Here is a 24,155-nt window from a genome sequence, read left to right as displayed (position 1 = left end):
TAGTCACTCTGTGCTCTCCTGAAGTCAACAACCATCTCTTTAGTCTTGTCGACGTTCAGAGACAGGTTGTTGGCTCTACACCATGCTGTTAGCTGCTGCACCTCCTCTCTGTAAGCTGACTCATCGTTCTTGCTGATGAGACCCACCATGGTCGTGTCATCGGCGAACTTGACGATGTGGTTGGATCTGTGCATTGCTGCAAAGTCGTGAGTTAGCAAACAGCAGTGGACTGAGCACACAGCCCTGAGGAGCTCCAGTGCTCATTGTGGTGGTTCTGTAGATGCTGTTCCCAATCTGGACTGACTGGGGTCTCCCAGTCAGGAAATCCAGGATCCAGTTGCAGAGAGAGGTGTTCAGGCCCAGCAGGCTCAGCTTCTCAATCAGCTGCTGAGGGATGATTGTATTGAATGCTGAACTGAAGTCTATGAACAGCATTCGTACATGTGTCCTTACAGTCCAGGTGTGAGGGCAAGATGGAGGGTTGTGGTGATGGCATCGTCCGTGGAACGGTTAGGACGATACACAAACTGCAAAGGGTCCAGTGAGGGTGGTAGCTGTGTTTTGATGTGCCTCATGACAAGCCTCTCGAAGCATTTTATCACGATTGGTGTGAGTGCAACGGGACGATAGTCACTGAGGTAGGAAACCGTAGACTTCTTAGGCACAGGGACGATGGTCGTTGTCTTGAGGCACGTTGGGATGATAGAGCTGCTCAGTGAGATGTTGAAGATGTCAGTGAAGACATCTGCCAGCTGCTCTGCACACTCCCTGAGCACTCTGCCAGGAATGTTGTCTGGTCCAGCAGATTTCCGTGGTTTAACTCTGCATAGAGTTCTCTTCACATCAGCCGTGGTGAGACAGAGCACCTGGTCGTTAGGAGGAGGGATGGTCTTCCTCACTGTTGTGTTGTTCTGTGCCTCAAACCGAGCGTAGAAGTCGTTCAGTGCATCTGGAAGGGAGGCGTCACTGTCACAGACAGGTGATGTTGTCCTGTAGTTGGTGATCGCCTGGATGCCCTGCCAAATGTGTCAGGAGTCTCCGCTGTTCTGGAAGTGGCCGTGGATTCTCTGGGCATGCGCATGCTTCGCCTCTCTGATGGCTCGGGACAGTTTGGTCCTTGCTGTTTTTAAGGCAGCCCTGTCCCCTCTGAAGGTGGAGTCTCTCGACTTCAGGAGAGCACGCACTTTTTCAGTCATCCATGGCTTCTGTTTGGAGCATGTGGTGATGGTCTTGGAGACGGTCACGTCATCGATGCACTTCCCGATGTAGCCGGTCACTGATGCTGTGTACTCCTCCAAGTCAATAGAGTCCCCATTGGTTGCAGCCTCCCATGTCCCAGTCAGTGCATTCAAAACAGTCCTGAAGAGCTGATATGGCCAGGTTTTAACCTGTTTCAGAACCGGTTTAGAGCGTCTGACGAGTGGTCTGTATGCTGGAATCAACATCACAGAGATGTGGTCTGAGTAGCCAAGGTGGGGGCGGGGCTCCACACGATACGCACTGGGAATGTTTGTGTAAACAAGATCCAGTGTGTTCGCCCCTCTCGTAGCAAAGTCCACATGCTCATGGAATTTAGGGAGCACTGTTCTAAGATTTGCATGATTGAAATCTTCGGTGATGATAAACAGTCCGTCGGGGTGAGCATTCTGCAGCTCACTAATTGCTCCGTAGAGCTCACACAGAGCCTCCTTAGCATTAGTGCTGGGTGGAATGTACACTCCAATAGTGAAAGTAGTGGTGAATATACGAGGCAAATAAAAAGGTCTGCATCTAACAGTCACAAACTCCACTAGCGATGAGCAGTAGTTAGACACAAGCACAGAGTCCTTACACCATTCCGTGTTGATGTAAACACACACACCGGCACCGAGAGTCTTACCGCACAGAGTTGCATTCCTGTCGGCACGAAACACGGTTAGCCCGGCTAGCTGAGTGACCACATCCGGAACTCTGTCGCTGAGTCATGTCTCCGTGAAAACAAAGACGCAGCAGTCTCTGAACTCACGCTGTGTAGTTTGCTGGAGTCGGATGCCAGTCGGATATTTGTCTGGTGGTTTCCTAATGTTGGGTTCACAGTGCACAATGAACTATCTAGGGTAGCATTCAGTCGCTGCTGTGTTCACACTGCACGATGGATTGCAGGAGCTTTCACACTGCATGACTTCACAATAGGAAGGATTGCAGACAACTCTATCTGGTCCACAAACTGTGTTTCACAACCAAATGTACACAAGAAATAATAAGGAAATAACGCAAGATCACACGTGATGACTGGAAATGTTACCCCGCAAAAAGTTCACGGTCCCAATGGTCTGTGTGGGGAACAAGGACTGTGCTTTCTGCATAATTAGACAAATGAATAATTTTGCAATGTGATGCTGCTGATATGGCTGGTCAAGCAAATATTTCTGCTTTATTTCTGTCTGATGTAATTTATTATGATATAACTATATTTAAGATATTTTTGTCTGATAAAAAAAATCTATACTCTGTTAAACTATATATTAACTACATAAACTAATATTCTGCTTCAAATGAAAACATGCTTGTTGATATTGTGCTCTATAACCCCTCCCCAAGCTGCCCACTGCCCTGCATCTCACTCTCTCATTGGCTCTAGGTCATCGCCGACGTATTTTTCAGTCAGAGCTCCTTTCACACTGTACGACTTGTCGCAGACAGTTCCAGATATTTAGTATGCCAAATATTTCACGGGCGACTCATTGGCGACTAGGTCAGATCAAGTTTTTGGTCATTCACACTGCACGACTGTCACCCGCGTGCACTGCTTTGCCTTGATTTTGCAAAACTAGTCGGCGACTTTGCAAAACTGGTCGGTGACCGAATAGTTTGTGAACTAGGCATAAGGATGTCTATTTGGCGGTCTGATCATATCAGGAGACCTAAGTGGTTAAGTGGTGTTTCAAAATTTAAGGCTCTGGTCAGGGTTCAAGCTCCAGCACTGCCAGACTGCCGGTGCCATATGGCTACCATACCAACTTCCGAAGTTGGGATATGCAAAGAAAGTATGCTGTGCTGTAAAGTATATTGGCCAAAATAAATAAAGGATGGTGAATGGACTACAAGCATAGTATTCTGCCATCCCTGAATGTGGGTGTCCAGTTTGGCAGATAGCTAAACAGATTCCCAATGAGAGACAAACGTAGCTGGTTCAGGTTGTTTATTTGCCTCCCAAAGTAAAACTGAGACATACAGAAGAAAAGGATATATAAAGGATATATAAAGGATATATAAATCAAACATATAAAAATTGACAAATTAACAGCACATTTAAATAACCTACAAGAGTATGACACGTTTCTAATCACGGTCAAATGGTATTGAAAACATGCCATGATGTGCTGAAACCTAACCCTTTAGGTCAATGCTAACACACAATGGAATTTCCCATTAAAGGTAATTAGCATCGTGATCGCGACCAAACTACTTTAAAACAATATAACATCTATCGCTATTCAAACTAATAAACAAGTCCTTAAACTGTATACAACCCAATATTCTTACTTACAGGCATATAATTTCTCTGCTCTGTTCAAAAAAATCAAGATGATTTGGCATTCACTGAGGTAATAAAGTGCAACTACCTTAGCATGGCCGACCTCTGACCGAAAACTACAGCAAGCCCAATAGAACAAAAAACAAAACTCAAAATCAGCACGTTGTCTATACAGCCACATTATAAAATAATTTTGTAACATACAGAAATAAAATTGTACTCAAATTTCCTTGCTTTCATCTGTTGAACAGACAAGACATATAGTGGCTGTTAATACACTGAAAACATGACAACCATAACAATGCACATCTAATAATCAAGTAAACAGTGGCATTAGTCTGGATATAAGCATAATGAGTACAAAATAAAGCATATTAATAAAATTAAATGAACAATTGCACTAATTAAGCTTTTGGTTTTTTATAGTCAGTCTCCCTTAGACTATCTGATGCAGTTGTTTCAAGAGGGCTGTTGTGGAATGTATAAATGGGGCATGGGGAACTTTGTTTGCCCTTTTGGTCTTAATTATCAGATTTATGGGTGAGACATCTTGGGTGCTAACTCTTATGCTTGCCATCTGCTCTAAGCCAGTGGCCTAAATCAATATAGCTGTCAAATATTTTCTTGGGCTAACAGGGTCTTCCCTTGTACACAGAGCTGTTCAAATACTCCTATTGTTTGCATGATGGCATGATGAGGGTCCATGGTTTTTGGTTTCTGTGGCCAAATAATTAGAATTCATGCTTAGTACTTTGTCCCTGGAATGGTGTTCAATCCTGCTGTCATAAAGAAAAAAGACTTTATGCAGCCAAATATTAGCAGATTGAGGAGAACCTGTTCAAGTCAGCCAATTATGCAGTGTTTAACCCAAGGATCATCAGTGTTTAACCCAAGGATCATCAATTAGCAATTCCAAAATTGGAACAAAAAACATATTCTGGTGGCACTATTACTGAATTCGCTCGATATCTACAAAACTAAAGCCACAAAATAACATACATAACTGTATACACATGAGATGTTTATTTATCTCTTAAGGAACCCAGACAGTGATCTTGGTCCATGGTGTTACATTTATAAAGGCTCCCAGCTGACTTGGGAATTATGTGATATCCCCAAATGCTGTAAGTACACATAATTTCCATAATAAAAAGATGATTATGGTCACTGTTCAGCTGGTTCTCTGGTCAACAGTTGTCAACAATCAGGCATATTTTCTACACAGCAAGAAAACCATCTACCATTACAACCCTTGGACCAAGAGCCCCTACAACTGCCATCAGAGGAGGTGAGAAAGCTCAGGAACAAATCTGGTAAAAATAGCCTTTGCTTAGCAGCCTACATGCCTAATTTTTTGGAATATTTTGATTGATCCAGATCAACATTGTTCTTTATTTCAGCTTTCTGTGGTCAGCGTTCTGAAAGGCCCTCTAGTTCTCTGCCAATATTCAGAATACATGGAGGTCAGGTTAGTGACATCAGACAGCAGCCATGGCAAGCCGCTATCACTGTATACTCACCACGTACCAAATCACACAACTTTCTGTGTGGTGGAGTCCTGATTGACTCCTGCTGGCTCCTTTCTGCAGCACACTGCTTCCAGGAGAGGTGAGCATACACTTTTTTCCAAGTTATCCAACTGGCTTGGCTTTTCTTAGAATTTCAGTGTGCAATTTATTTATTTATTTAATCTGGATTTTTTTCTAGTAAGGAAATAAGCCTAAACCTATTGAAAAATGTGATAATTTATGTATATGCTTTTATGAGATTAATAAAATATAAATAAAATATACATTTCTTATTCAGTCTATTTTAGATGTTTTTACAGTTTTCAAGCAAAATATACAAATTTTAAGTATATTTAAGTAGATAAAAATTTTTAAAAAAGAAACATTCCACTAGTTATATATATATACAGCCCTGGAAAAAAAATAAGAGACCACTGCCCAATCTCCAGATTTGAACCCTATTGAAAACCTCCGGAAGGTCATCAAGAGGAAGATGGATGGTCACAAACCATCAAGCAAAGCTGGGCTTTTTTGCATAAAGAGTGATATAAAGTTACCCAACAGTAATGTGAAAAACTGGTGGAGAGCATGCCAAAACGCATGCAAATTTGGGCTATTCCACCAAATACTGATTTCTTAATGTTATTTAGCCAAAGCATTAACACAATTTGTTTACAATTTTTTGCATTTTGTTTTATTTGAGTTATTAAAGCTTGCTACATGATCTTGGTGGTATTTTGATGTGTTGTCATTTCCTTTAAATATACACTCTAAATAACAAAAGTTATATTTTGAATTTAGGAGAAATATTGTCAGCACTTCACAAAAAATGAAATAAAACTGTTCATCTATATGAACATATATATATATATATATATATATATATATATATATATATATATATACTATATTGCCAAAAGTATTCGCTCACCTGCCTTGACTCGCATATGAACTTAAGTGACATCCCATTCCTAATCCATAGGGTTCAATATGACGTCGGTCCACCCTTTGCAGCTATAACAGCTTCAACTCTTCTGGGAAGGCTGTCCACAAGGTTTAGGAGTGTGTTTATGGGAATTTTTGACCATTCTTCCAGAAGCGCATTTGTGAGGTCAGGCACTGATGTTGGACGAGAAGGCCTGGCTCTCAGTCTCCGCTCTAATTCATCCCAAAGGTGTTCTATCGGGTTGAGGTCAGGACTCTGTGCAGGCCAGTCAAGTTCATCCACACCAGACTCTGTCATCCATGTCTTTATGGACCTTGCTTTGTGCACTGGTGCACAGTCATGTTGGAAGAGGAAGGGGCCAGCTCCAAACTGTTCCCACAAAGTTGGGAGCAATGAATTGTCCAAAATGTCTTGGTATGCGGAAGCATTCAGAGTTCCTTTCACTGGAACTAAGGGGCCAAGCCCAGCTCCTGAAAAACAACCCCACACCATAATCCCCCCTCCACCAAACTTTGCACTTGGCACAATGCAGTCAGACAAGTACCGTTCTCCTGGCAACCGCCAAACCCAGACTCATCCATCAGATTGCCAGATGGAGAAGCGTGATTCGTCACTCCAGAGAACGCGTCTCCACTGCTCTAGAGTCCAGTGGCGGCGTGCTTTACACCACTGCATCCGACGCTTTGCATTGCACTTGGTGATGTATGGCTTGGATGCAGCTGCTCAGCCATGGAAACCCATTCCATGAAGCTCTCTGCGCACTTTTCTTGAGCTAATCTGAAGGCCACATGAAGTTTGGAGGTCTGTAGCGATTGACTCTGCAGAAAGTTGGCGACCTCTTTGCACTATGTGCCTCAGCATCCGCTGACCCCGCTCCGTCAGTTTACGTCGCCTACCACTTCGTGGCTGAGTTGCTGTCGTTCCCAAACACTTCCACGTTCTTATAATACAGCTGACAGTTGACTGTGGAATATTTAGGAGCAAGGAAATTTCACGACTGGATTTGTTGCACAGGTGGCATCCTATCACAGTTCCACGCTGGAATTCACTGAGCTCCTGAGAGCGACCCATTCTTTCACAAATGTCTGTAAAAACAGTCTGCATGCCTAGGTGCTTGATTTTATACACCTGTGGCCATGGAAGTGATTGGAACACCTGATTCTGATTATTTGGATAGGTGAGCGAATACTTTTGGCAATATAGTGTGTATATATATATATATATATATATATATATATATATATATATATATATATATATATTTCAAATGTAAATGTAATATAGTCATAACAGCAACAGTGTTAACAATGCATATGTAGACTATTATGCATTTTATATACCATATTAACATTGGCATCTCTTATGGGCACATATATAGATTTACAGAAAATCACATGCATGTTATCCTTGGCCGAACCTTCAGGCTTCAAAATTCCAGCAGTGAACAGATATTTGATGTGGAGAGGTATTGGATTCATGAACAATACAACGATGTGAATTACGATAATGACATAGGTAATTTTGAACTTTGTTTAATAACAGTCTATCTATCTATCTATCTATCTATCTATCTATCTATCTATCTATCTATCTATCTATCTATCTATCTATCTATCTATCTATCTATCTATCTACTCATTCAGTAATATGTATTGTATATTTTGTATATATATGTTGTTGTATGTAGCATAATATTAAACGGAAATCCCCAAATTTCAGCAATATACACATGTGCCATATCCAGAAACCTATCTAGCCACTCATATCTATCTATCTATCTATCTATCTATCTATCTATCTATCTATCTATCTATCTATCTATCTATCTATCCATCTATCTAGCGGTACACTATTCAGTAAGTAAGTAAATAACATTATAATATATCTCTCCCCTTAACAGGTAAGATAATTAAGCAGTCATTGCTTGAAGTTAATGTTTTGTAAGTAGGAAAAATGGACAAGTGTCTGAGCAACTTTGACAAGGGCTACTTTGTGGGTTTAGTTCTTACCAAAAATGGTCCAAGGAAGGACAACCAGTAAATTGGCGACAGGGCCAAGGTGCATAAGGAGTGAAAGCTAGCCCATCTGGTCTGATCCCATAGAACAGATAGTGTAACACAAACTGCTGAAATTCTAAGGTGACAGAACACCTGCCAGAAGCACCTACAGTGGGCACATGTGCATCAGAACTGGACCACAGAGCAATGGAAGAAGGTGGCCTGGCTTGATGAATCATGTTTTCTTTACATCACGTGGATGGCCGGGTGCGTGTGCATCCTTTACCTGGGGAATACATGGTGCCAGGATGCACTATGGGAAGAAGGCAAGCCATCAGTGTCATGCTTTGGGGATTTTCTGCTGGGAATCCTTGGGTTCTGCCATCCATGTGGTTGTTACTTTAAGCACTGTTTCAGACCATGTACACCCTTTCATGGAAACAGTATTCCCTCATGGCTGTGGCCTCTTTCAGTAGGATAATGCACTGTGCCACAAAGCAAAAATGGTTCAGGAATGGTTTGATGAGCACATCGAGTTTGAGGTGTTGACTTGCCCTCCAAATGTCCCAGATCTCAATCCAATCAAGCATCTGTGGAATGTGCTGGACAAACAAGTCAGATCCATGGAGGCCACACCTTACAGGATCTGCTGCTAACATCTTGGTGCCGGATACCACAGCACACCTTCAGGTGTAGAGTAGAGTCCATGCCTCATCGGGTCAGGGCTGTTTTGGCAGCAAAAGGGGGGCCAACACAATATTAGGCAGGTGGTCATAATGTTATGGCTGATCAGTGTATAAGGCAGGATTTTTAAAATGCATACGTTTTCCAAACTATTGTGCATAATTATGACCTGTTGTCCTTTTAGGCTCTATAAAGTAACTTGATGCATATCTTCAAAGATGGGTTCTGTGTAATGTATGGATGGTGGTTGGAGAAAGCAGAAGTATGCCTGGAGGAAAGTGTCTTCCTGGGTTAGTCAGCCCTATCTCTTGATCCTAGCTTATCAGATTTTTGGGTGAGGAGCCTTTTTGTCATCTTTTCTTGGCCAGTGGCAAAAATCAAGTGGTTTGTGACTGATTTCCTTGGACTGAGAGATCATCCAGTGGTCAGATTAACCCTAACACTAGTTGAAATTAGGCAGGTGCAAACCAGCAGTACTGGCTCCTCAGTGTCTGTAAGTGAGAGTCCATGGTTTTTATGACCCCTGTGGCCAAACAATAAGAATTCCTGTTTATAGCTGGGTCCTTGGAATCATGAATTATCTCTGCTCATGCTTCCTACACTGGTTTGAACTTGTATTGTTAATGAAAGGTAGCTGTAGGGAGGAAACCCCACACACAGTCATAAATGTATGTTGTATATCATCAGTCTGGTGGTATGGTCACAGTTGTTTTTACTGAATACTGAAGTTTCATTTTACTCTGTCTAACAGCTCTGTTAAAGCTGAAGAGTGAAACTGGCATTTGTGCTGTAAATACTCCAGAGGTGCTACCTGTCTGTTTACCAGAACTTGGAATGTTTTTCCCAGATTGGAAGGAGTGTGAGATTTCTGGTTATGGCAAAGACAAAGAATGTAAGGGTTAAACTTTTCCTTTATAACATAAAGATAAAACAAGATCAATGAACTGATGTCTAATAGATTGCATTTATCTTTTGCAGTCTCTCCATTCTATTCTGAGCAAATAAAACAGGGTCATGTGCGCCTCTGGCCCCAGGAGCAGTGTGTGCCAGAGAAACTCTCTGGGCGTGAAATAACAGCTAACATGCTGTGTGCTGGAGACACGCGTGGCCTGGATGATGCCTGCAAGGTAATGAACTTGAGTATATTCCCTACTAATCTTCCCTAATCAGCACATTGTCCCTAATGGTTGTTTTGTTGAAATGCATGTATTTGCTGCGTAAGTGCTACTGTAAAACATAATGTCTGTAACTCTTAAGAGAGAAAAAAAATACTTCTTTGTGTCTCTTCTGTTTGGCATGAGTGAAGCTTGTAATCATGTTGTCATTAGATGTTTTGTTCATTTTTCTCTCTATTTGTAGGGTGACTCAGGTGGTCCTTTGGTTTGTGAAAAGGACAGCCAGATGACCCTCATAGGTTTGATCAGTTGGGGGGATGGATGTGGAAAGAAGGACATTCCAGGTGTTTACACACGTGTTACAAAATACATAACCTGGATTTCCAGCAAGATGAGATCAAACTAATACACAAATCCTAAGATTCAGTGGCTAAAAGTAGAGTAATTTGAAATCATCTAAGGCTCTATTTGGATTCTCAAAAAAGAACTGATGAAATGGTTGCTAGGGAAGAGGAAAGCCATGATATTAGAATGATAATCTTAGCATAATTTATTCACCACTCTAGTTCTATGTTTATTGTCCGCATTTATTACCATATGACAAACTCAGTGCACTCAAATAGGGATATTGTTTGAGTATGTCCACAAATGTAGACATGTACAGAAATACAGTATATGTGTATATTATTATGATCTCAAGTCTAGTCAATAAAAACCTACATTTAAAAATATAAATCATTAAAATTTTAAAACTGTATGCACACTATCATGATAAATATATTTACAGGTTGATATGAGTGTAACCTAAGTGCCTGACTCCCATTGTCTTTATCATGTGAAGACACAATCTCTGTCCATTTTGCAGATTGTAAAACAGAGTCTGTTTTTGTTTCATACTTACTTAATGTTAGGTCAATATGATGAATTTTTTGGGTGAAGAGTACATGGATATTGGACATTGGGCTTTATTTCATATACATGTTCCCATATAAATATCATTTTTATTTGAATTTATATTGTAAAAGAAAATTCTGTTTGTACACAGGTATCATATAGGTCTATTTCACTATTTAGTGCCTACAGACCCACCAAAAAGTATTGGAATGTCAAGACCAATTCTTTTATTTTTGCTATATCCTGAAAACTTTTGAGATCAAGAGGTTTAAGACAAGATTAGATTAGATTTCCAGCTTTCATTTCACAGATATCTGTGTTAAACAACATGGTACCTTTGGTGGCAGACCACACAATTTTCATGCACAAAATGAACAGATTTGGAACAGATATTCTCAAAGTAAATGAAAGGAAAAATTAAGAGCACTTAATATTTGGTTGCCTATCTCTTGATGCTAAGGCTTTAATTGGATTCGCAAAGAGGAATTGATGAAATGGTTGCTAGGGAGGAGAAGGAAAGTCATCAAGAATAATAATCCGAGCATACTTTATTTACACGGATGAAAATTATTATATTCATGTTACAATACAATAGAATATTTACCCAAAATGTATTCACCCAGAAGAAAACTCAGATGCTTTTGGGTTTTCTTCACAGCTTTCACAATGTTTGTCATTAACAGTTGTTGAATTCCTTGGCCAACCCATTTTATGCCTGGTTGTTAGTACACCAGTGATTTCTTTCTTTTTCAGGACATTCCATCTTGTTGTATTGTCTGTCCTCAATGCTTGTGTAATGTCTCTGATCGATTTTCCCTCTTTTCTCAGCTGGACTTCATTGTTTTTTCCTTTAAATAACAAATGCAGTCTTTATAGGCAAAACAAATACATCAAGCCAATGAGTGGAATTAAGGGCTATTAATTGTTTAAACAATCAATGTAACATCACACACCTGGGTAACAGTAAACATCTAAACACCTATCAGCCACATGTTTCAATATTTCAATCATAGGTCAATCAAAAGGTGCCATGTTCTGAGTTGTTTAACACATCTAGATGTAAATGTCAGGAAATTAAAGATGAAATTCTGATCTACTTTCCCATTATATAAAAAATCAATATAAGTGGCCTTGCCATTACAATACTTTTGGATAGGATTGTATAAAACTTAAACATACAATCTTATTTAAACTGATCTTTTTAGAATTTCCTTGTAAATTTATTTTATTTTCCATTTTTAAGCACCTCTGCTGGCTCAGAGAATTTTTTAAGTAGGCTGATCTTTTCAGTCAGGTCATGTAAGTTTAATGATACTTTGTCCATTAAAACATTGTCATTTGAAAGTGGTGTTAATCTATATATTTTGACAAATCTATTTTTAAAATATGGAATATTGTATTAATTTCAAATGTAACTATTTATCATCAGTAATCCGTGTATTCTTTAGCATTAAAAAAATTGTATGTAATTCCACATTGCTTGTGCATTAATTTCAAAACATTTTACTTTTTTAAGTGAACTTTTTTATTTTAAATCTGTCAGACTTCTTAAAGTTTTATTTTATTAGTGGTGCTTGCTATGCAAAGCATCACTATTACTATTCCTCATACTTATTAGTGGTGCTTGCTATGCAAAGCATCACTATTATTATTCGACATACTTATTATTATTATTAGTGGTGCTTGCTATGCAAAGCATCACTATTACTATTCCTCATACTTATTATTAGTGGTGCTTGCTATGCAAAGCATCACTATTATTATTCCTCATACTTATTATTATTATTATTATAATTAGTGGTGCTTGCTATGCAAAGCATCACTATTACTATTCCTCATACTTATTATTATTATTATTATTATTATTATTATTATTATTATTATTAGTGGTGCTTGCTATGCAAAGCATCACTATTACTATTCCTCATACTCATTATTATTATTATTATTATTATTATTATTATTATTAGTGGTGCTTGCTATGCAAAGCATCACTATTACTATTCCTCATACTTATTATTAGTGGTGCTTGCTATGCTAAGCATCACTATTACTATTTGTCATACTTATTATTATTATTATTATTATTATTATTATTATTAGTGGTGCTTGCTATGCAAAGCATCACTATTACTATTCCTCATACTTATTATTATTATTATTATTATAATTAGTGGTGCTTGCTATGCAAAGCATCACTATTACTATTCCTCATACTTATTATTATTATTATTATTATTATTATTATTATTATTATTATTATTATTATTATTATTATAATTAGTGGTGCTTGCTATGCAAAGCATCACTATTACTATTCCTCATACTTATTATTATTATTAGTGGTGCTTGCTATGCAAAGCATCACTATTACTATTCCTCATACTTATTATTATTATTATTATTATTATTATTATAATTCTTCTTCTTCCGTACAAATTTTGTCCGCTAACTAGTCCCGCACCGTTTATCGTAGACCCACGAATGAGGTGTCAAATCGTGCGGCTTGTTCGGGAAAGATGTGCCATGACTTTTATAAGCGATCAGAATTCCGGTATTCCCGGTACGGAAGCTCAAAGTGGAATTTTTTCCCATAGACCTCCATTATAAATGGTGGAGGGTTCCAAAAGTTTTGACATTACAAAAGTATTGGCACCCTATGTTAAATGCTCATGTTAAGGCTAATGATGAGGTTAATGCTCATGCTAGCGCTAATGCTAATGCTAAGGTTAATGCTAATGCTAGCGCTAATGCTAATGTTGATGCTAATGCTAACATTAATGCTAACGTTGATGCTAATGCTAACGCTAACGATAATGCTAACGTTGATGCTAATGCAAAAGCTAATGCTAATATTAATGCTAATGCTAACGTTGATGCTAATGTTACTGCAACATACACATGTAATATATCAAACCGCTCAGCACAATGAGGGGAAGTGAGTGACATGTGTCCGGTTGACGTCACATCACGTCACCTGACTCCCACCCACGGGAATTATGGGAAATTGCAAAATTACAGCTACATACACATGTGACATATCAAAACACTCAATCCAATGTGGGGAATTGAGTGATGTGTGTCAAAATGACGTCACATGACGTCAGATGACACCCCCAGGAATTATGGGAAATCGCAAAATTAGGGCAATATACACGTGACATATCAAACCGTTCAGCACAATGAGGGGAAATGCATCATGGACGAGTTTTGCCACGGCAAGCACCACTCACATTTTTTTCAGGAAATGTTCATGTCTAGTATTATTATTACAATTCTTCTTTTCTTCTGTTCAAAATTTTGTCCGCTAACTAGTCCCGCAGTTTTTGCCATAGACCCACGAATGAGGTATCAAATCGTGCAGCTTATTCAGGCAAGATGTGCTATGACTTTTATAAGCGATCGGAATTACGGTATTCCCGGTATTCCCGATCGATTGCCCCAAAAATTCCCATAGAAATGAATGGGCGGAATTTTGAATCGTCAATAAAATTCACAAACTCACTGCAACATAGTCATGTCACATATCACAACATTCAGGATGATGAGGGGAAGTGAGTGACGTGTGTCCGGTTCACATCACGTCACGTCACGTGACCCCCACCCCTGGGAATTATGGGAAATCACAACATTACAGCTACATACAAATGTGACATATCAAAACGATCAGTACAATGATGGGAATTGAGTGACGTGTGTCAGAATGTCGTCACGTGACACCCCCGGGAATTATGGGAAATCACAAAATTACGGCTACATGCACATGTGACATATCAAAACGCTCAGTACAAAGAGGGTAAGTGCATGACATGTATCCGGGTGAGGTCACATGATGTCACATGTGACCCCACCCCCCAAATAATGGGTAATTGCAAAATTACTGCAACATACACATGTGACATATCAAACCGCTCAGCACAATGAGGGGAAGTGTGTGACGTGTGTCCAGTTATTTCCTCCATGAACTTGGGGATGAGTTTTTGCACAGCAAGCACCACTCACATTTTCTTCAGGAAATGTACATGTCTAGTTGTACATATTATACAAATGTATTATAAGTGTTCATTATATTAGCAAATTCATAATGGAGCTTGTTACCACAACACCAGCTTGTCCCAGCAAGAATCTTTCCTGTCCATGAGCACCCCCTTTGGTCCTATTATGTAGAAAGGCTACCTGATGAACATAAAATTCATACTTTGTCTCTTTTATGTAGACCTGGTGCTTGAAAAGTTGTGCTATTGATCAGGCACTAAAAGATGGCAGGATAGTTATGACATCACACAATTCTTCCACTCATCTCCCTCCCTGATACATACATAGTCCTTTTTGTCTAGCTCTGTCTCCACACAAGGTGCATGGATGCAGCCCTGGCTCCTGTGTGACTCCAGGGCATCCGTGTTCTCAATAATATCACCAATGGGGTCATTTTATCCCCACTGAAAGAACTGGCAGTGAAACACTGAGATTTCATGCTTGCCCATATCAGGTGCTTGGGGCTCTTGGGGTAAACTGAGATTTGACAACATTCCAAGCACAACTGTCTTCTGCACATGTGAATTCAATCCTCACCTCTGAATAGCGTCAGGCTAGGCCAGCAGTCTGTCCTCCAGACTCAGGGGTTATTGGGTCTCATGGCAGCAGCCAATGTTATACCCTTGGACCTACTGCAGACCATTTCAGTTCTGGCAGAAGAGCAGGGGTTTTCATCCCCGCAGTCGCCCATCCAGGGTTATAAGGGTTATGCACAACAGGCTTTGTACCCTTAATCCTTAATCACGGGTCCCACTCTCTGAGAACTTTACCATCACAAGACTCACTCGATGGATGCCTCTCTCTGGGATTGGGATGGAGTTTCTGATGGCAGTACAGGCATCAGTATGCCCTCAGTAACCGGCCAGTTGTCCTCCACACATTCCAAACTGATTGTCACTGGATGCATTGACTGGATGCTGAAGACAATCTACACATTTTATTTTTTCCTGTAAAATGATTCCCATTGTTTTTCACTTTCATTTATTGTATTTTTACCATAAACATATAAAAGTTGTAATGATTTATCTTGGTTTAATTTTTTGGGATAACAAAAACCTGCCATACATAGACTTATTTATATTCACAGTATTTACAGGACATGATTTTGAAGTCATCCAGAAAGTTTTGGTCATTTCCCCCATCATACCACCAGAGGGCGCCCCGCACACATTTTCAAACTTTTTCTGTTTGTGGTTTGTGTCCTTTTCCCCCAATTATCTTGCTCACCTGTTTAATGTTATGTCATTATTCACCTTATTATGCTCCCTTTTTTCACTATGTCTTTGTCTAGCTTCCATTGATTTCACTGTATGTTGGTTTGTCTTTATTAAACTTTTCTTGTGCCTGTCGTTTTTGCCATAGTATTGTTTATTAGTATTTTTTCCTTTTCACACAGTATTGTAATAAATTCTGCATTTGCATCCACCTTTGCAATAATGTGGCAGAAAGCTAGACTTACAATTGATGCAGCAGATCTTTCCCAATGTTGATGGGAAGATGAACAGGTCCTGAGAATCAGAGACAGTTTGATAGGCTTGATGCTCACCTGGATCAGCTCATGGTCAAGCCCAAGTTCAGATTTCTCCTCATAGAATTGCTCAGGGTGTGGGTGCCTGCCCAGTGTAAATGAGATAGATATAATTTGCTTTAGATCTTCTTCTTCTTTCAGCTGCTCCCACAGCGGATCATATTTCTCCATCTCAATCTGTCCTCTCCATCTCCCTCTGTCACACTAGTCCCCTTCCTGTCTTCCCTCACCACATCCATAAACCTCCTCCTTGGTCTTCCTCTTCTCTTTCGTGGTGGTTCCATCATCAGCATTTTTCTTCCAATATCTAAATCCCTCCTCTGCACATGCCCAAACCATCTCAATCTCACCTCTCTAAATTTGTCTCCAAACTGCCCCACCTGCACTGTCCCTCTAATATGCTCATTTCTAATCCTCTCCATCCTTGTCACTCTCAAAGCAAATCGCAGCATCTTCAACTCTGCCACCTCTAACTCTGCCTCCTGCCTTTTTGTCAGCGCCATCATTTCCAAGCTATACAACATAGCTGGTCTCACCACAGTTGTAAACTGTCCCTTTCACTCTTGCAGACACTCTTCTATCACAAATCACTCCTGCCACTCTTCTCTACCCATTCCAACCTGCCTGTACTCTCTTCATTTCTCTACCACACTCTCCAATACCCTGAACAGTTGAACCCAAGTATTTAAATTCATCCACCTTCCTCACCTCTACTCCTTGCAACTGTACCATTCTGCTGCCCTCCCTCTCATTTGCCTGCATGTACTTTGTCTTGTCCCTACTGACTTTCATTCCCCTCCTCTCTAGTGCAGACCTCCACCTCTCCAGGCTCATCTCAACCTCTTCTCCACTCTCAATACAGATCACATTGTCATCTGCGAACATTATGGTCCATGGGGGCTCCTGTCTGATCTCATCCGTCAACTTGTGCATCAGCATTGCAAACAACAAAGGGCTAAGAGCTGATCTTTGGTGCAATCCTACTTCCACCTTGAACCTGTCTGTCATTCCTACCACACACCTTACCGCTGTCACACTGTCCTCATACATCCTGCACCACCCTAACATACTTTTTGGACACTCCTGACTTCCTCATACAATACTACAACTCCTCCTTCGGCACCCTGATGTATGCTTTCTCCAAATCCACAAACACAATGTAATTCTTTCTGACTTTCTCTATACTTCTCCATCAACATTGTCAAAGCAAACATAGCATCTGTAGTGCTCTTCCTTGGCATGAAACCATACTGCTACTCACAGATCATCACCTCTCCTCTTAGCCTAGCCTCCACTATCCCTTCCCATATGTTCATGGTGTGGCTGAACAATTTTATCCCTCTGTAGTTAGTGCAGGTCTGCACAACTCCCTTATTCTTAAAAACGGGCACAAATACACTTCTTCTCCATTCCTCTGGCATCCTATTGCTTTCCAAGATTTTGTCACACAACTTGGTTAAAAATAAAAATATATTATTTAAAAATATAATTTGCTTTAGATAAGGTTGCCAAATGCTGGGAATATACACTATATTGTCAAAGGTTTCGGGACACCCCTCTAAATCATTGAATTCAGGTGTTCCAATCACTTCCACGGCCACTGGTGTATAAAATAGGCATGTAGACTGCTTCTACACTGAACAAAATTATAAACGCAACACTTCTGTTTTTGCCCCCATTTTTCATGAGCTGAACTCAAAGACACAAAAGGCCTATTTCTCTCAAATATTGTTCACAAATCTGTCTAAATCTGTGTTAGTGAGCACTTCTCCTTTGCCGAGATAATTCATCCACTTCACAGGTGTGGCATATCAAGATGCTGATTAGACAGTATGATTATTGCACAGGTATGCCTTAGGCTGGCCACAATAAAAGGCCACTCTAAAATGTGCAGTTTTATCACACAGCACGATGCCACAGATGTCGCAAGTTTTGAGGGAGCGTGCAATTGGCATGATGACTGCAGGAATGTCCACCAGAGTTGTTGCCCGTGAATTGAAGGTTCATTTCTCTACCATAAGCCGTCTCCAAATGTGTTTCAGAGAATTTGGCAGTACATCCAACTGGCCTCACAACCACAGACCATGTGTAACTACACCAGCCCAGGACCTCCACATCCAGCATCTTCACCTCCAAGATCGTCTGAGACCAGCCACCCGGACAGCTGCTGCAACAATCGGTTTGCATAACCAAAGAATTTCTGCACAAACTGTCAGAAACCATCTCAGGGAAGCTCATCTGCATGCTCATCGTCCTCATCAGGGTCTCGACCTGACTGCAGTTCGTCATCGTAACCGACTTGAGTGGGCAAATGCTCACATTCGATGGCATCTGGCACTTTGGAGAGGTGTTCTCTTCATGGATGAATCCCGGTTTTCACTGTACAGGGCAGATGGCAGACAGTATGGCATCATGTGGGTGAGCAGTTTGCTGATGTCAACTCTGTGGATCGACTGGCCCATGGTGGCGGTGGGGTTATGGTATGGTATGTTATGGACAACGAACACAGGTGCATTTTATTGATGGCATTTTGAATGCACAGAGATACCGTGACGAGATCCGGAGGCCCATTGTTATGCCATTCATGCATGACCATCACCTCATGTTGCAGCATGATAATGCATGGCCCCATGTTGCAAGGATCTGTACACAATTCCTGTGTTGCACTGCGTGAGGCAAATGGTGGTCACAGCAGATACTGACTAGTTTTCGGAGCCCCCCGTGGATCCCCCCAATACAGTAAAACTGCACATTTTAGAGTTTATTGTGGCCAGTCTAAGGCACACCTGTGCAATAATCATGCTGTCTAATCAGCGTCTTGATATGCCACACCTGTGAGGTGGATGAATTATCTCGGCTCACTAAGTGCTCACTAACACAGATTTAGACAGATTTGTGAACAATATTTGAGAGAAATAGGCCTTTTGTGTACATAGAAAAAGTCTTAGATCTTTGAGTTTGTGTGTTGCGTTTATAATTTTGTTCAGTGTACAAACATTTGTGAAAGAATGAATTCTTAGGAGCTCAGTGAATTCAAGCATGAGACTGTGTTAGGTTGCCACCTGTGCAGTAAGTCCATTCATGAAATTTCCTCACTATTAAAATTCCATGGTCAACTGTTAGTGGTATTATAACCACAAATGGAAGCACCTACAATCAAAGAGAGTCACCAACTTTCTGGAGAGTCAATAGCTACAGACCTCTAAACTTTTGTGTGGCCTTCAGATTAGCTCAACTATAGTCTGAAGAGAGCTTTGTGGAATGGGTTTTCATGGCCAAGCAGCTGCATCCAAGCCTTACATCACAAAGTGCAATACAAAGCATCGGATGCAGTGGTGTAAAGCACGTCATCACTGGACTCTAGAGCAGTGGAGACGTGTTCTCTGGAGTGACGAATCATGCTTCTTTTTCTGACCATCCAATGGATGAGTCTCGGTTTGGTGGTTGCCAGGAGAACACCTTTGGGATGAATTAGAGTGGAGACTGCGAGCCAGGCCTTCTTGTCCAACATCAGTGCCTGACCTCACAAAAGTGCTTCCAGTCAAGTCAAATCAAGTCAGGAAGCTTTATTGTAATTTCAACCATATTTAGCTGATGCAGTACATAGTGAAATGAAACAACATTTTTCCAGGACCCTGGTGCCACATAGACAGCATACAACATATAATTACAAAACAGAAACATCACAGAGCTAGAGACAGAAAGTTTGTCCTAACTACATAAAGTACAACATGTGCAACCAGGTGCAAACAGTGCAAGACAAGACAGTGCAGAAACAGAAAGTACAAAAACATGTGCAACAAAACAAAATAAAATGTGCAAACTCAAGAAACTGTAAAACCAGGTATCTAATAACCAGTGGCGGGCCGTGCATTTCACACCTAGGCCTTCACTGATTTCCTTCCTGAATTAATCCACTTCTATACCATCATTATGACGCCACCATGGGCGTTGCTAAGGCCATTTTCTACTCAGCCCTCCTAAAATTCTGCGATTCTCCATAAACTGTACACAAATTTGTGATTGCCTCAGTCCCCTTTAAATTTCATATGAAACGGTGGCAGACTTTGGCCCTTCTCTGTCTTTCAGTGGCCCCAGTGATGCCAACTTGAAATCTGATTGGTTAAGGTAACAATTTCATTGCCACTTATTTAAAGCTATGGGCACCTGCACTATTGATTCTGAAGGCCTTATGGCAGATTTTCACTCTGGCGACACATGATGTCAGCCACTGACTGAAATATGATTGGATAAATACTCTTATCATAAATATACACTACTGGAAGCAACGCAACCAAGAGAAAAGCTATGAAATGTAGAGAATAGACTATTGTTAATAATGTAATACACATTCATGGAAAAATATATTAAATATATTAAAATGTAAGTTAGTGATTCAGATCACTGCTGTTTAGGCCAGCAGAGAAGGCCTTGCTGGCCCTGACAGCCCACCACTGCTAATAACATATGTTTGTAAACATATACACTACCAGTCAAAAGTTTGGACACACCTTCTAATTCCATGGTCTTTCCTGATGTTTATTTCTTTTTACATTGTAAAACAATGCTGAAGGCGGCTGAAATACACAATAATGTCCTTTGAACAGTTGATATTGTGATATGTCTGCTACTTATGCTCTGTAAAACCTTCATAATGGCTCTAATCTGAGGTACTGTTAATTGGTGATTTCTGAGGCTGGCACCTCTAAATGAACTTCCCCTCTGCAGCAGAGGTAAGTTTTGGTCTTGCTTTACTGGGATGGTCTTCATGTGAGCATGGGTTTTGCAAATGCACTTGACAATACTGTTCTTGCAAGAACTATTCCAGAACACCTGACCTTCGTGTCTTAAAATAACAACTGACTTGTTTTTTGTCATTACATATGGATTACTTAAGTCCATGTGTGTTATTTCATAGTTTTGAAACCTCCAGTATTGTTCTAGAATGTAGAAAATAAATCCCTAAACAAAAAACAGTGAATTAAAAGGTGTCCAAACTTATTTATAGCAGCATAACAGTATGAAGTGTGTAAAAATGGCAGTAGTAGCAGTTGAATTAGTGCAAATAGGTTTAAGTAAAAATATGGGATCAGACACAGTAGTATCTCCAAAGCATTTTATGCAAAGCAAAAAAGATACAAATCTCTGCCTGTCTCACCTAGAATAGATGCAATGAAAATGCAATGACCTCAAAGACCAAGGTCACGTTTCAACAACATCTGTCTTGTTAACCTGCCAGCAAGAATGGAAGGGGACGATCCTTTCAGCATTTTACAGAATATGCTACCTAAATGGATCTCCGACCTTTTGGTACACACAAGCCCGATCAAAGGAACTCGTCAAACATACTCAAACCCCAAGTTTTTTTTTTCAGTTGAATTTAAACATACTTTCACGACGCTGACCACCTTGACTCTGAAATTACCTTAGAACTACATAATGCATAATACATAATAGAATATATTAACATAAAGGAATGTCCCTGGGAATCGATGGCCTCCCAATAGATTTATACCTGGTACTGTGGATCTACTATGCCACATAGTATGTGGCATAGTACTATGTGTAGCATATGTACTATAAATGAGGCTATATTAAAAGGCCACTTTCACAAACACCACAACACAGCTCTAATTACCCTTCTCCCTGATTAATGACAATATAAAAATCTATGCTAAAGTTATTGGTAGATGTCTACAATCAGTGATGTATAAATTAATTGACCCAGATCAATCAGAATTATTATGGGACATTCAGACAATGTTTGTCGGGTGTCACATAGCATTGCAGAGTCAGAGAAATGGCCTTCTATTGATTGATATTAAAAAAGCCTTTGATGGGTTGGAATGGAACTATTTATGGTATTCGTTCAATAATTTTAATTTATTGGAATGATACAAATTCTATACACTAACCCCATAGCTAGGGTATCTACTGTTGGACACATCTCGGATTCTTTTAACATTTGTAGAGGCACAAGACGGGTGTGCACTTTCCCTGTTTTTTTTCAATTTATCAATAGAACGTTTGGTGCAGTATGTTAGGCGGCAGTGCCAATTCAGTTAGACTCTTCAATCCACTCTATTTCTCTATTTGCAGACGATATTTTATTGTTTCTATCTGATCTGCAACACTCACTTTCTAATGTCCTTAAAATCATAGATGAATATGGCACACTATCTGGATTTAAAAATGAATTATTCTAAAAATAATTTGATGCCTCTCAATTCAGATAGTTTAAATTTGTCTATTTCAAATAACATTCAAATATCAACAAATGTCAAATATTTAGGGATTGAGCTAATACACACCCCATATTTCCAAAGTTAATTGTTGTAAAGAGGAGCCGGAGGCCGCAGGAGTCGAATCCATAAGCGGATCTTTATTAATAATAATCACACAGGCAAAATCGCAGTCAAAAAACAAATGTGAGTCAAAAACCGGAAAACCACTGGGACGAGAAAACAAAACCGAAAGCACAAAACGAAGCGCGTAGTCAGAGAAACAGGCAGGGTCATGCACAGAAATCTATATTGGAGGCAAGGCAAGAATCGGACGTGAAAAACAGGCAAGGATCATACACAAAATCACTCTCAAACATAGAAACGCTCAGTAGGTCACGTGAGGACGATACTTCGCGTAAAACAATGCGTGCGTGGGGTATTTATGTCCTTGGGAAACCAGTCAGTGAGTCACGTGAGCAATTAGTATTCCGGAGAGGGTTCGTATTCGTGCTGGGATGTTACATAGCCCCCCCCTCTACAAACACCTCCCGGTGTTCTACGGCGTGGTCTCCCCCGAGGGCGGGGGGCGGGACGATCTGGGTGAGCTGAGTGGAATTCCTCCATTAAGGAGGGGTCGAGGATGTCAGCAGAGTCCACCCAGGAGTGTTCTTCAGGACCATAGCCCTCCCAATCGACCAGATACTGTAGGCGGTTGCAGATGCGGCGAGAGTTCAGGAGGGTACATACTCGATAGGCCGGGGCCCCATCAATGTCCAGTGGGGGCGGAGGCTCATCCTGACTGGGGATGTTAGATGGGGGATCATAGGCAGGCTTAAGAAGAGAGACCTGAAAGGTGGGAGAAATACGGTATGCGGGTGGCAGCTGTAAACGGTAGGAGACTGGGTTGACCTGGCAGATGATGGTGAATGGGCCGATGAAACGTGGGCTCAGCTTGCGACAAGGGAGCTGGAGCTTCATGTTACGGGTGGATAACCAGACCTGCTGCCCTACCCTGTAGGTGGGGTGCGGACGGTGGCGGCGATCCGCCATATCTTTCTGCCGTCTAATAGCCCTTTGTAACCGGACATGAGCTCTTTCCCATACCTCTTGGCTGTGTCTGGACCAGTCATCTACAGCGGGGACTGAGGAGGGCTCCCCAGACCAGGGAAACAATGGCGGTTGATATCCTAAGACACATTGGAATGGCGTGAGCCCCGTGGATGAGTGGGTGAGGGAGTTCTGGGCGTATTCGGCCCAGGGAAGAAACTCGCTCCAGCGGTGTTGTTGGCGACTACAGTAGGAGCGGAGAAACCTCCCGATTTCCTGATTAAGTCATTCTACTTGGCCATTAGACTGAGGGTGGTACCCAGAACTCAAGCTCACGTTAATGCCCAGTTGAGAGCAGAAGGCCTGCCAAACGTGTGAGGTGAACTGAGAGCCTCTGTCTGATACATGTCCGTAGTGATGGAAAACCTGGTGAAAGAGCATGGTTGCTGTTTCCATGGCTGTGGGTAGTCCTTTGAGTGGTATTAGTTTGCAGGCTTTGGAAAAATGGTCAATGACGACTAGGATCGCAGTGAACCCGTCCGAGGCTGGAAGATCCGTCAGGAAGTCCACCGCGATGTGCGACCAGGGACGGTGTGGGATGGGCAATGGTTCAAGCAGACCCTCGGGAAGCGCTAGTGCGTGACTGGGCACAGGTGGAGC

At 40.9% G+C, this 24,155-nt stretch overlaps 1 protein-coding gene across 1 annotated transcript in view; it reads left to right on the top strand.

The window, feature by feature from the left end:
* The window catches only part of plat (plasminogen activator, tissue), a 39,483-nt gene extending 28,206 nt beyond the window's left edge, over positions 1–11,277 (top strand). Inside the window, exons 9-15 of the mRNA XM_058390170.1 lie at positions 4,556–4,641; positions 4,743–4,805; positions 4,918–5,125; positions 7,350–7,486; positions 9,404–9,544; positions 9,631–9,779; positions 10,012–11,277. Coding sequence (XP_058246153.1) covers positions 4,556–4,641; positions 4,743–4,805; positions 4,918–5,125; positions 7,350–7,486; positions 9,404–9,544; positions 9,631–9,779; positions 10,012–10,173 — 946 coding nt within the window. The 3' untranslated portion in view covers positions 10,174–11,277. The remainder of the gene's footprint in view (positions 1–4,555; positions 4,642–4,742; positions 4,806–4,917; positions 5,126–7,349; positions 7,487–9,403; positions 9,545–9,630; positions 9,780–10,011) is intronic.
* The last annotated feature ends 12,878 nt before the right edge of the window (positions 11,278–24,155 follow it).

The sequence above is a fragment of the Hemibagrus wyckioides genome, linkage group LG05 (assembly GCF_019097595.1).
Source record: "Hemibagrus wyckioides isolate EC202008001 linkage group LG05, SWU_Hwy_1.0, whole genome shotgun sequence".
Taxonomy (NCBI): Eukaryota; Metazoa; Chordata; class Actinopteri; order Siluriformes; family Bagridae; genus Hemibagrus; species Hemibagrus wyckioides.
The sequence above is the reverse complement of the archived record's forward strand: the minus strand, read 5'-3'. Positions and strand labels throughout refer to the sequence as shown.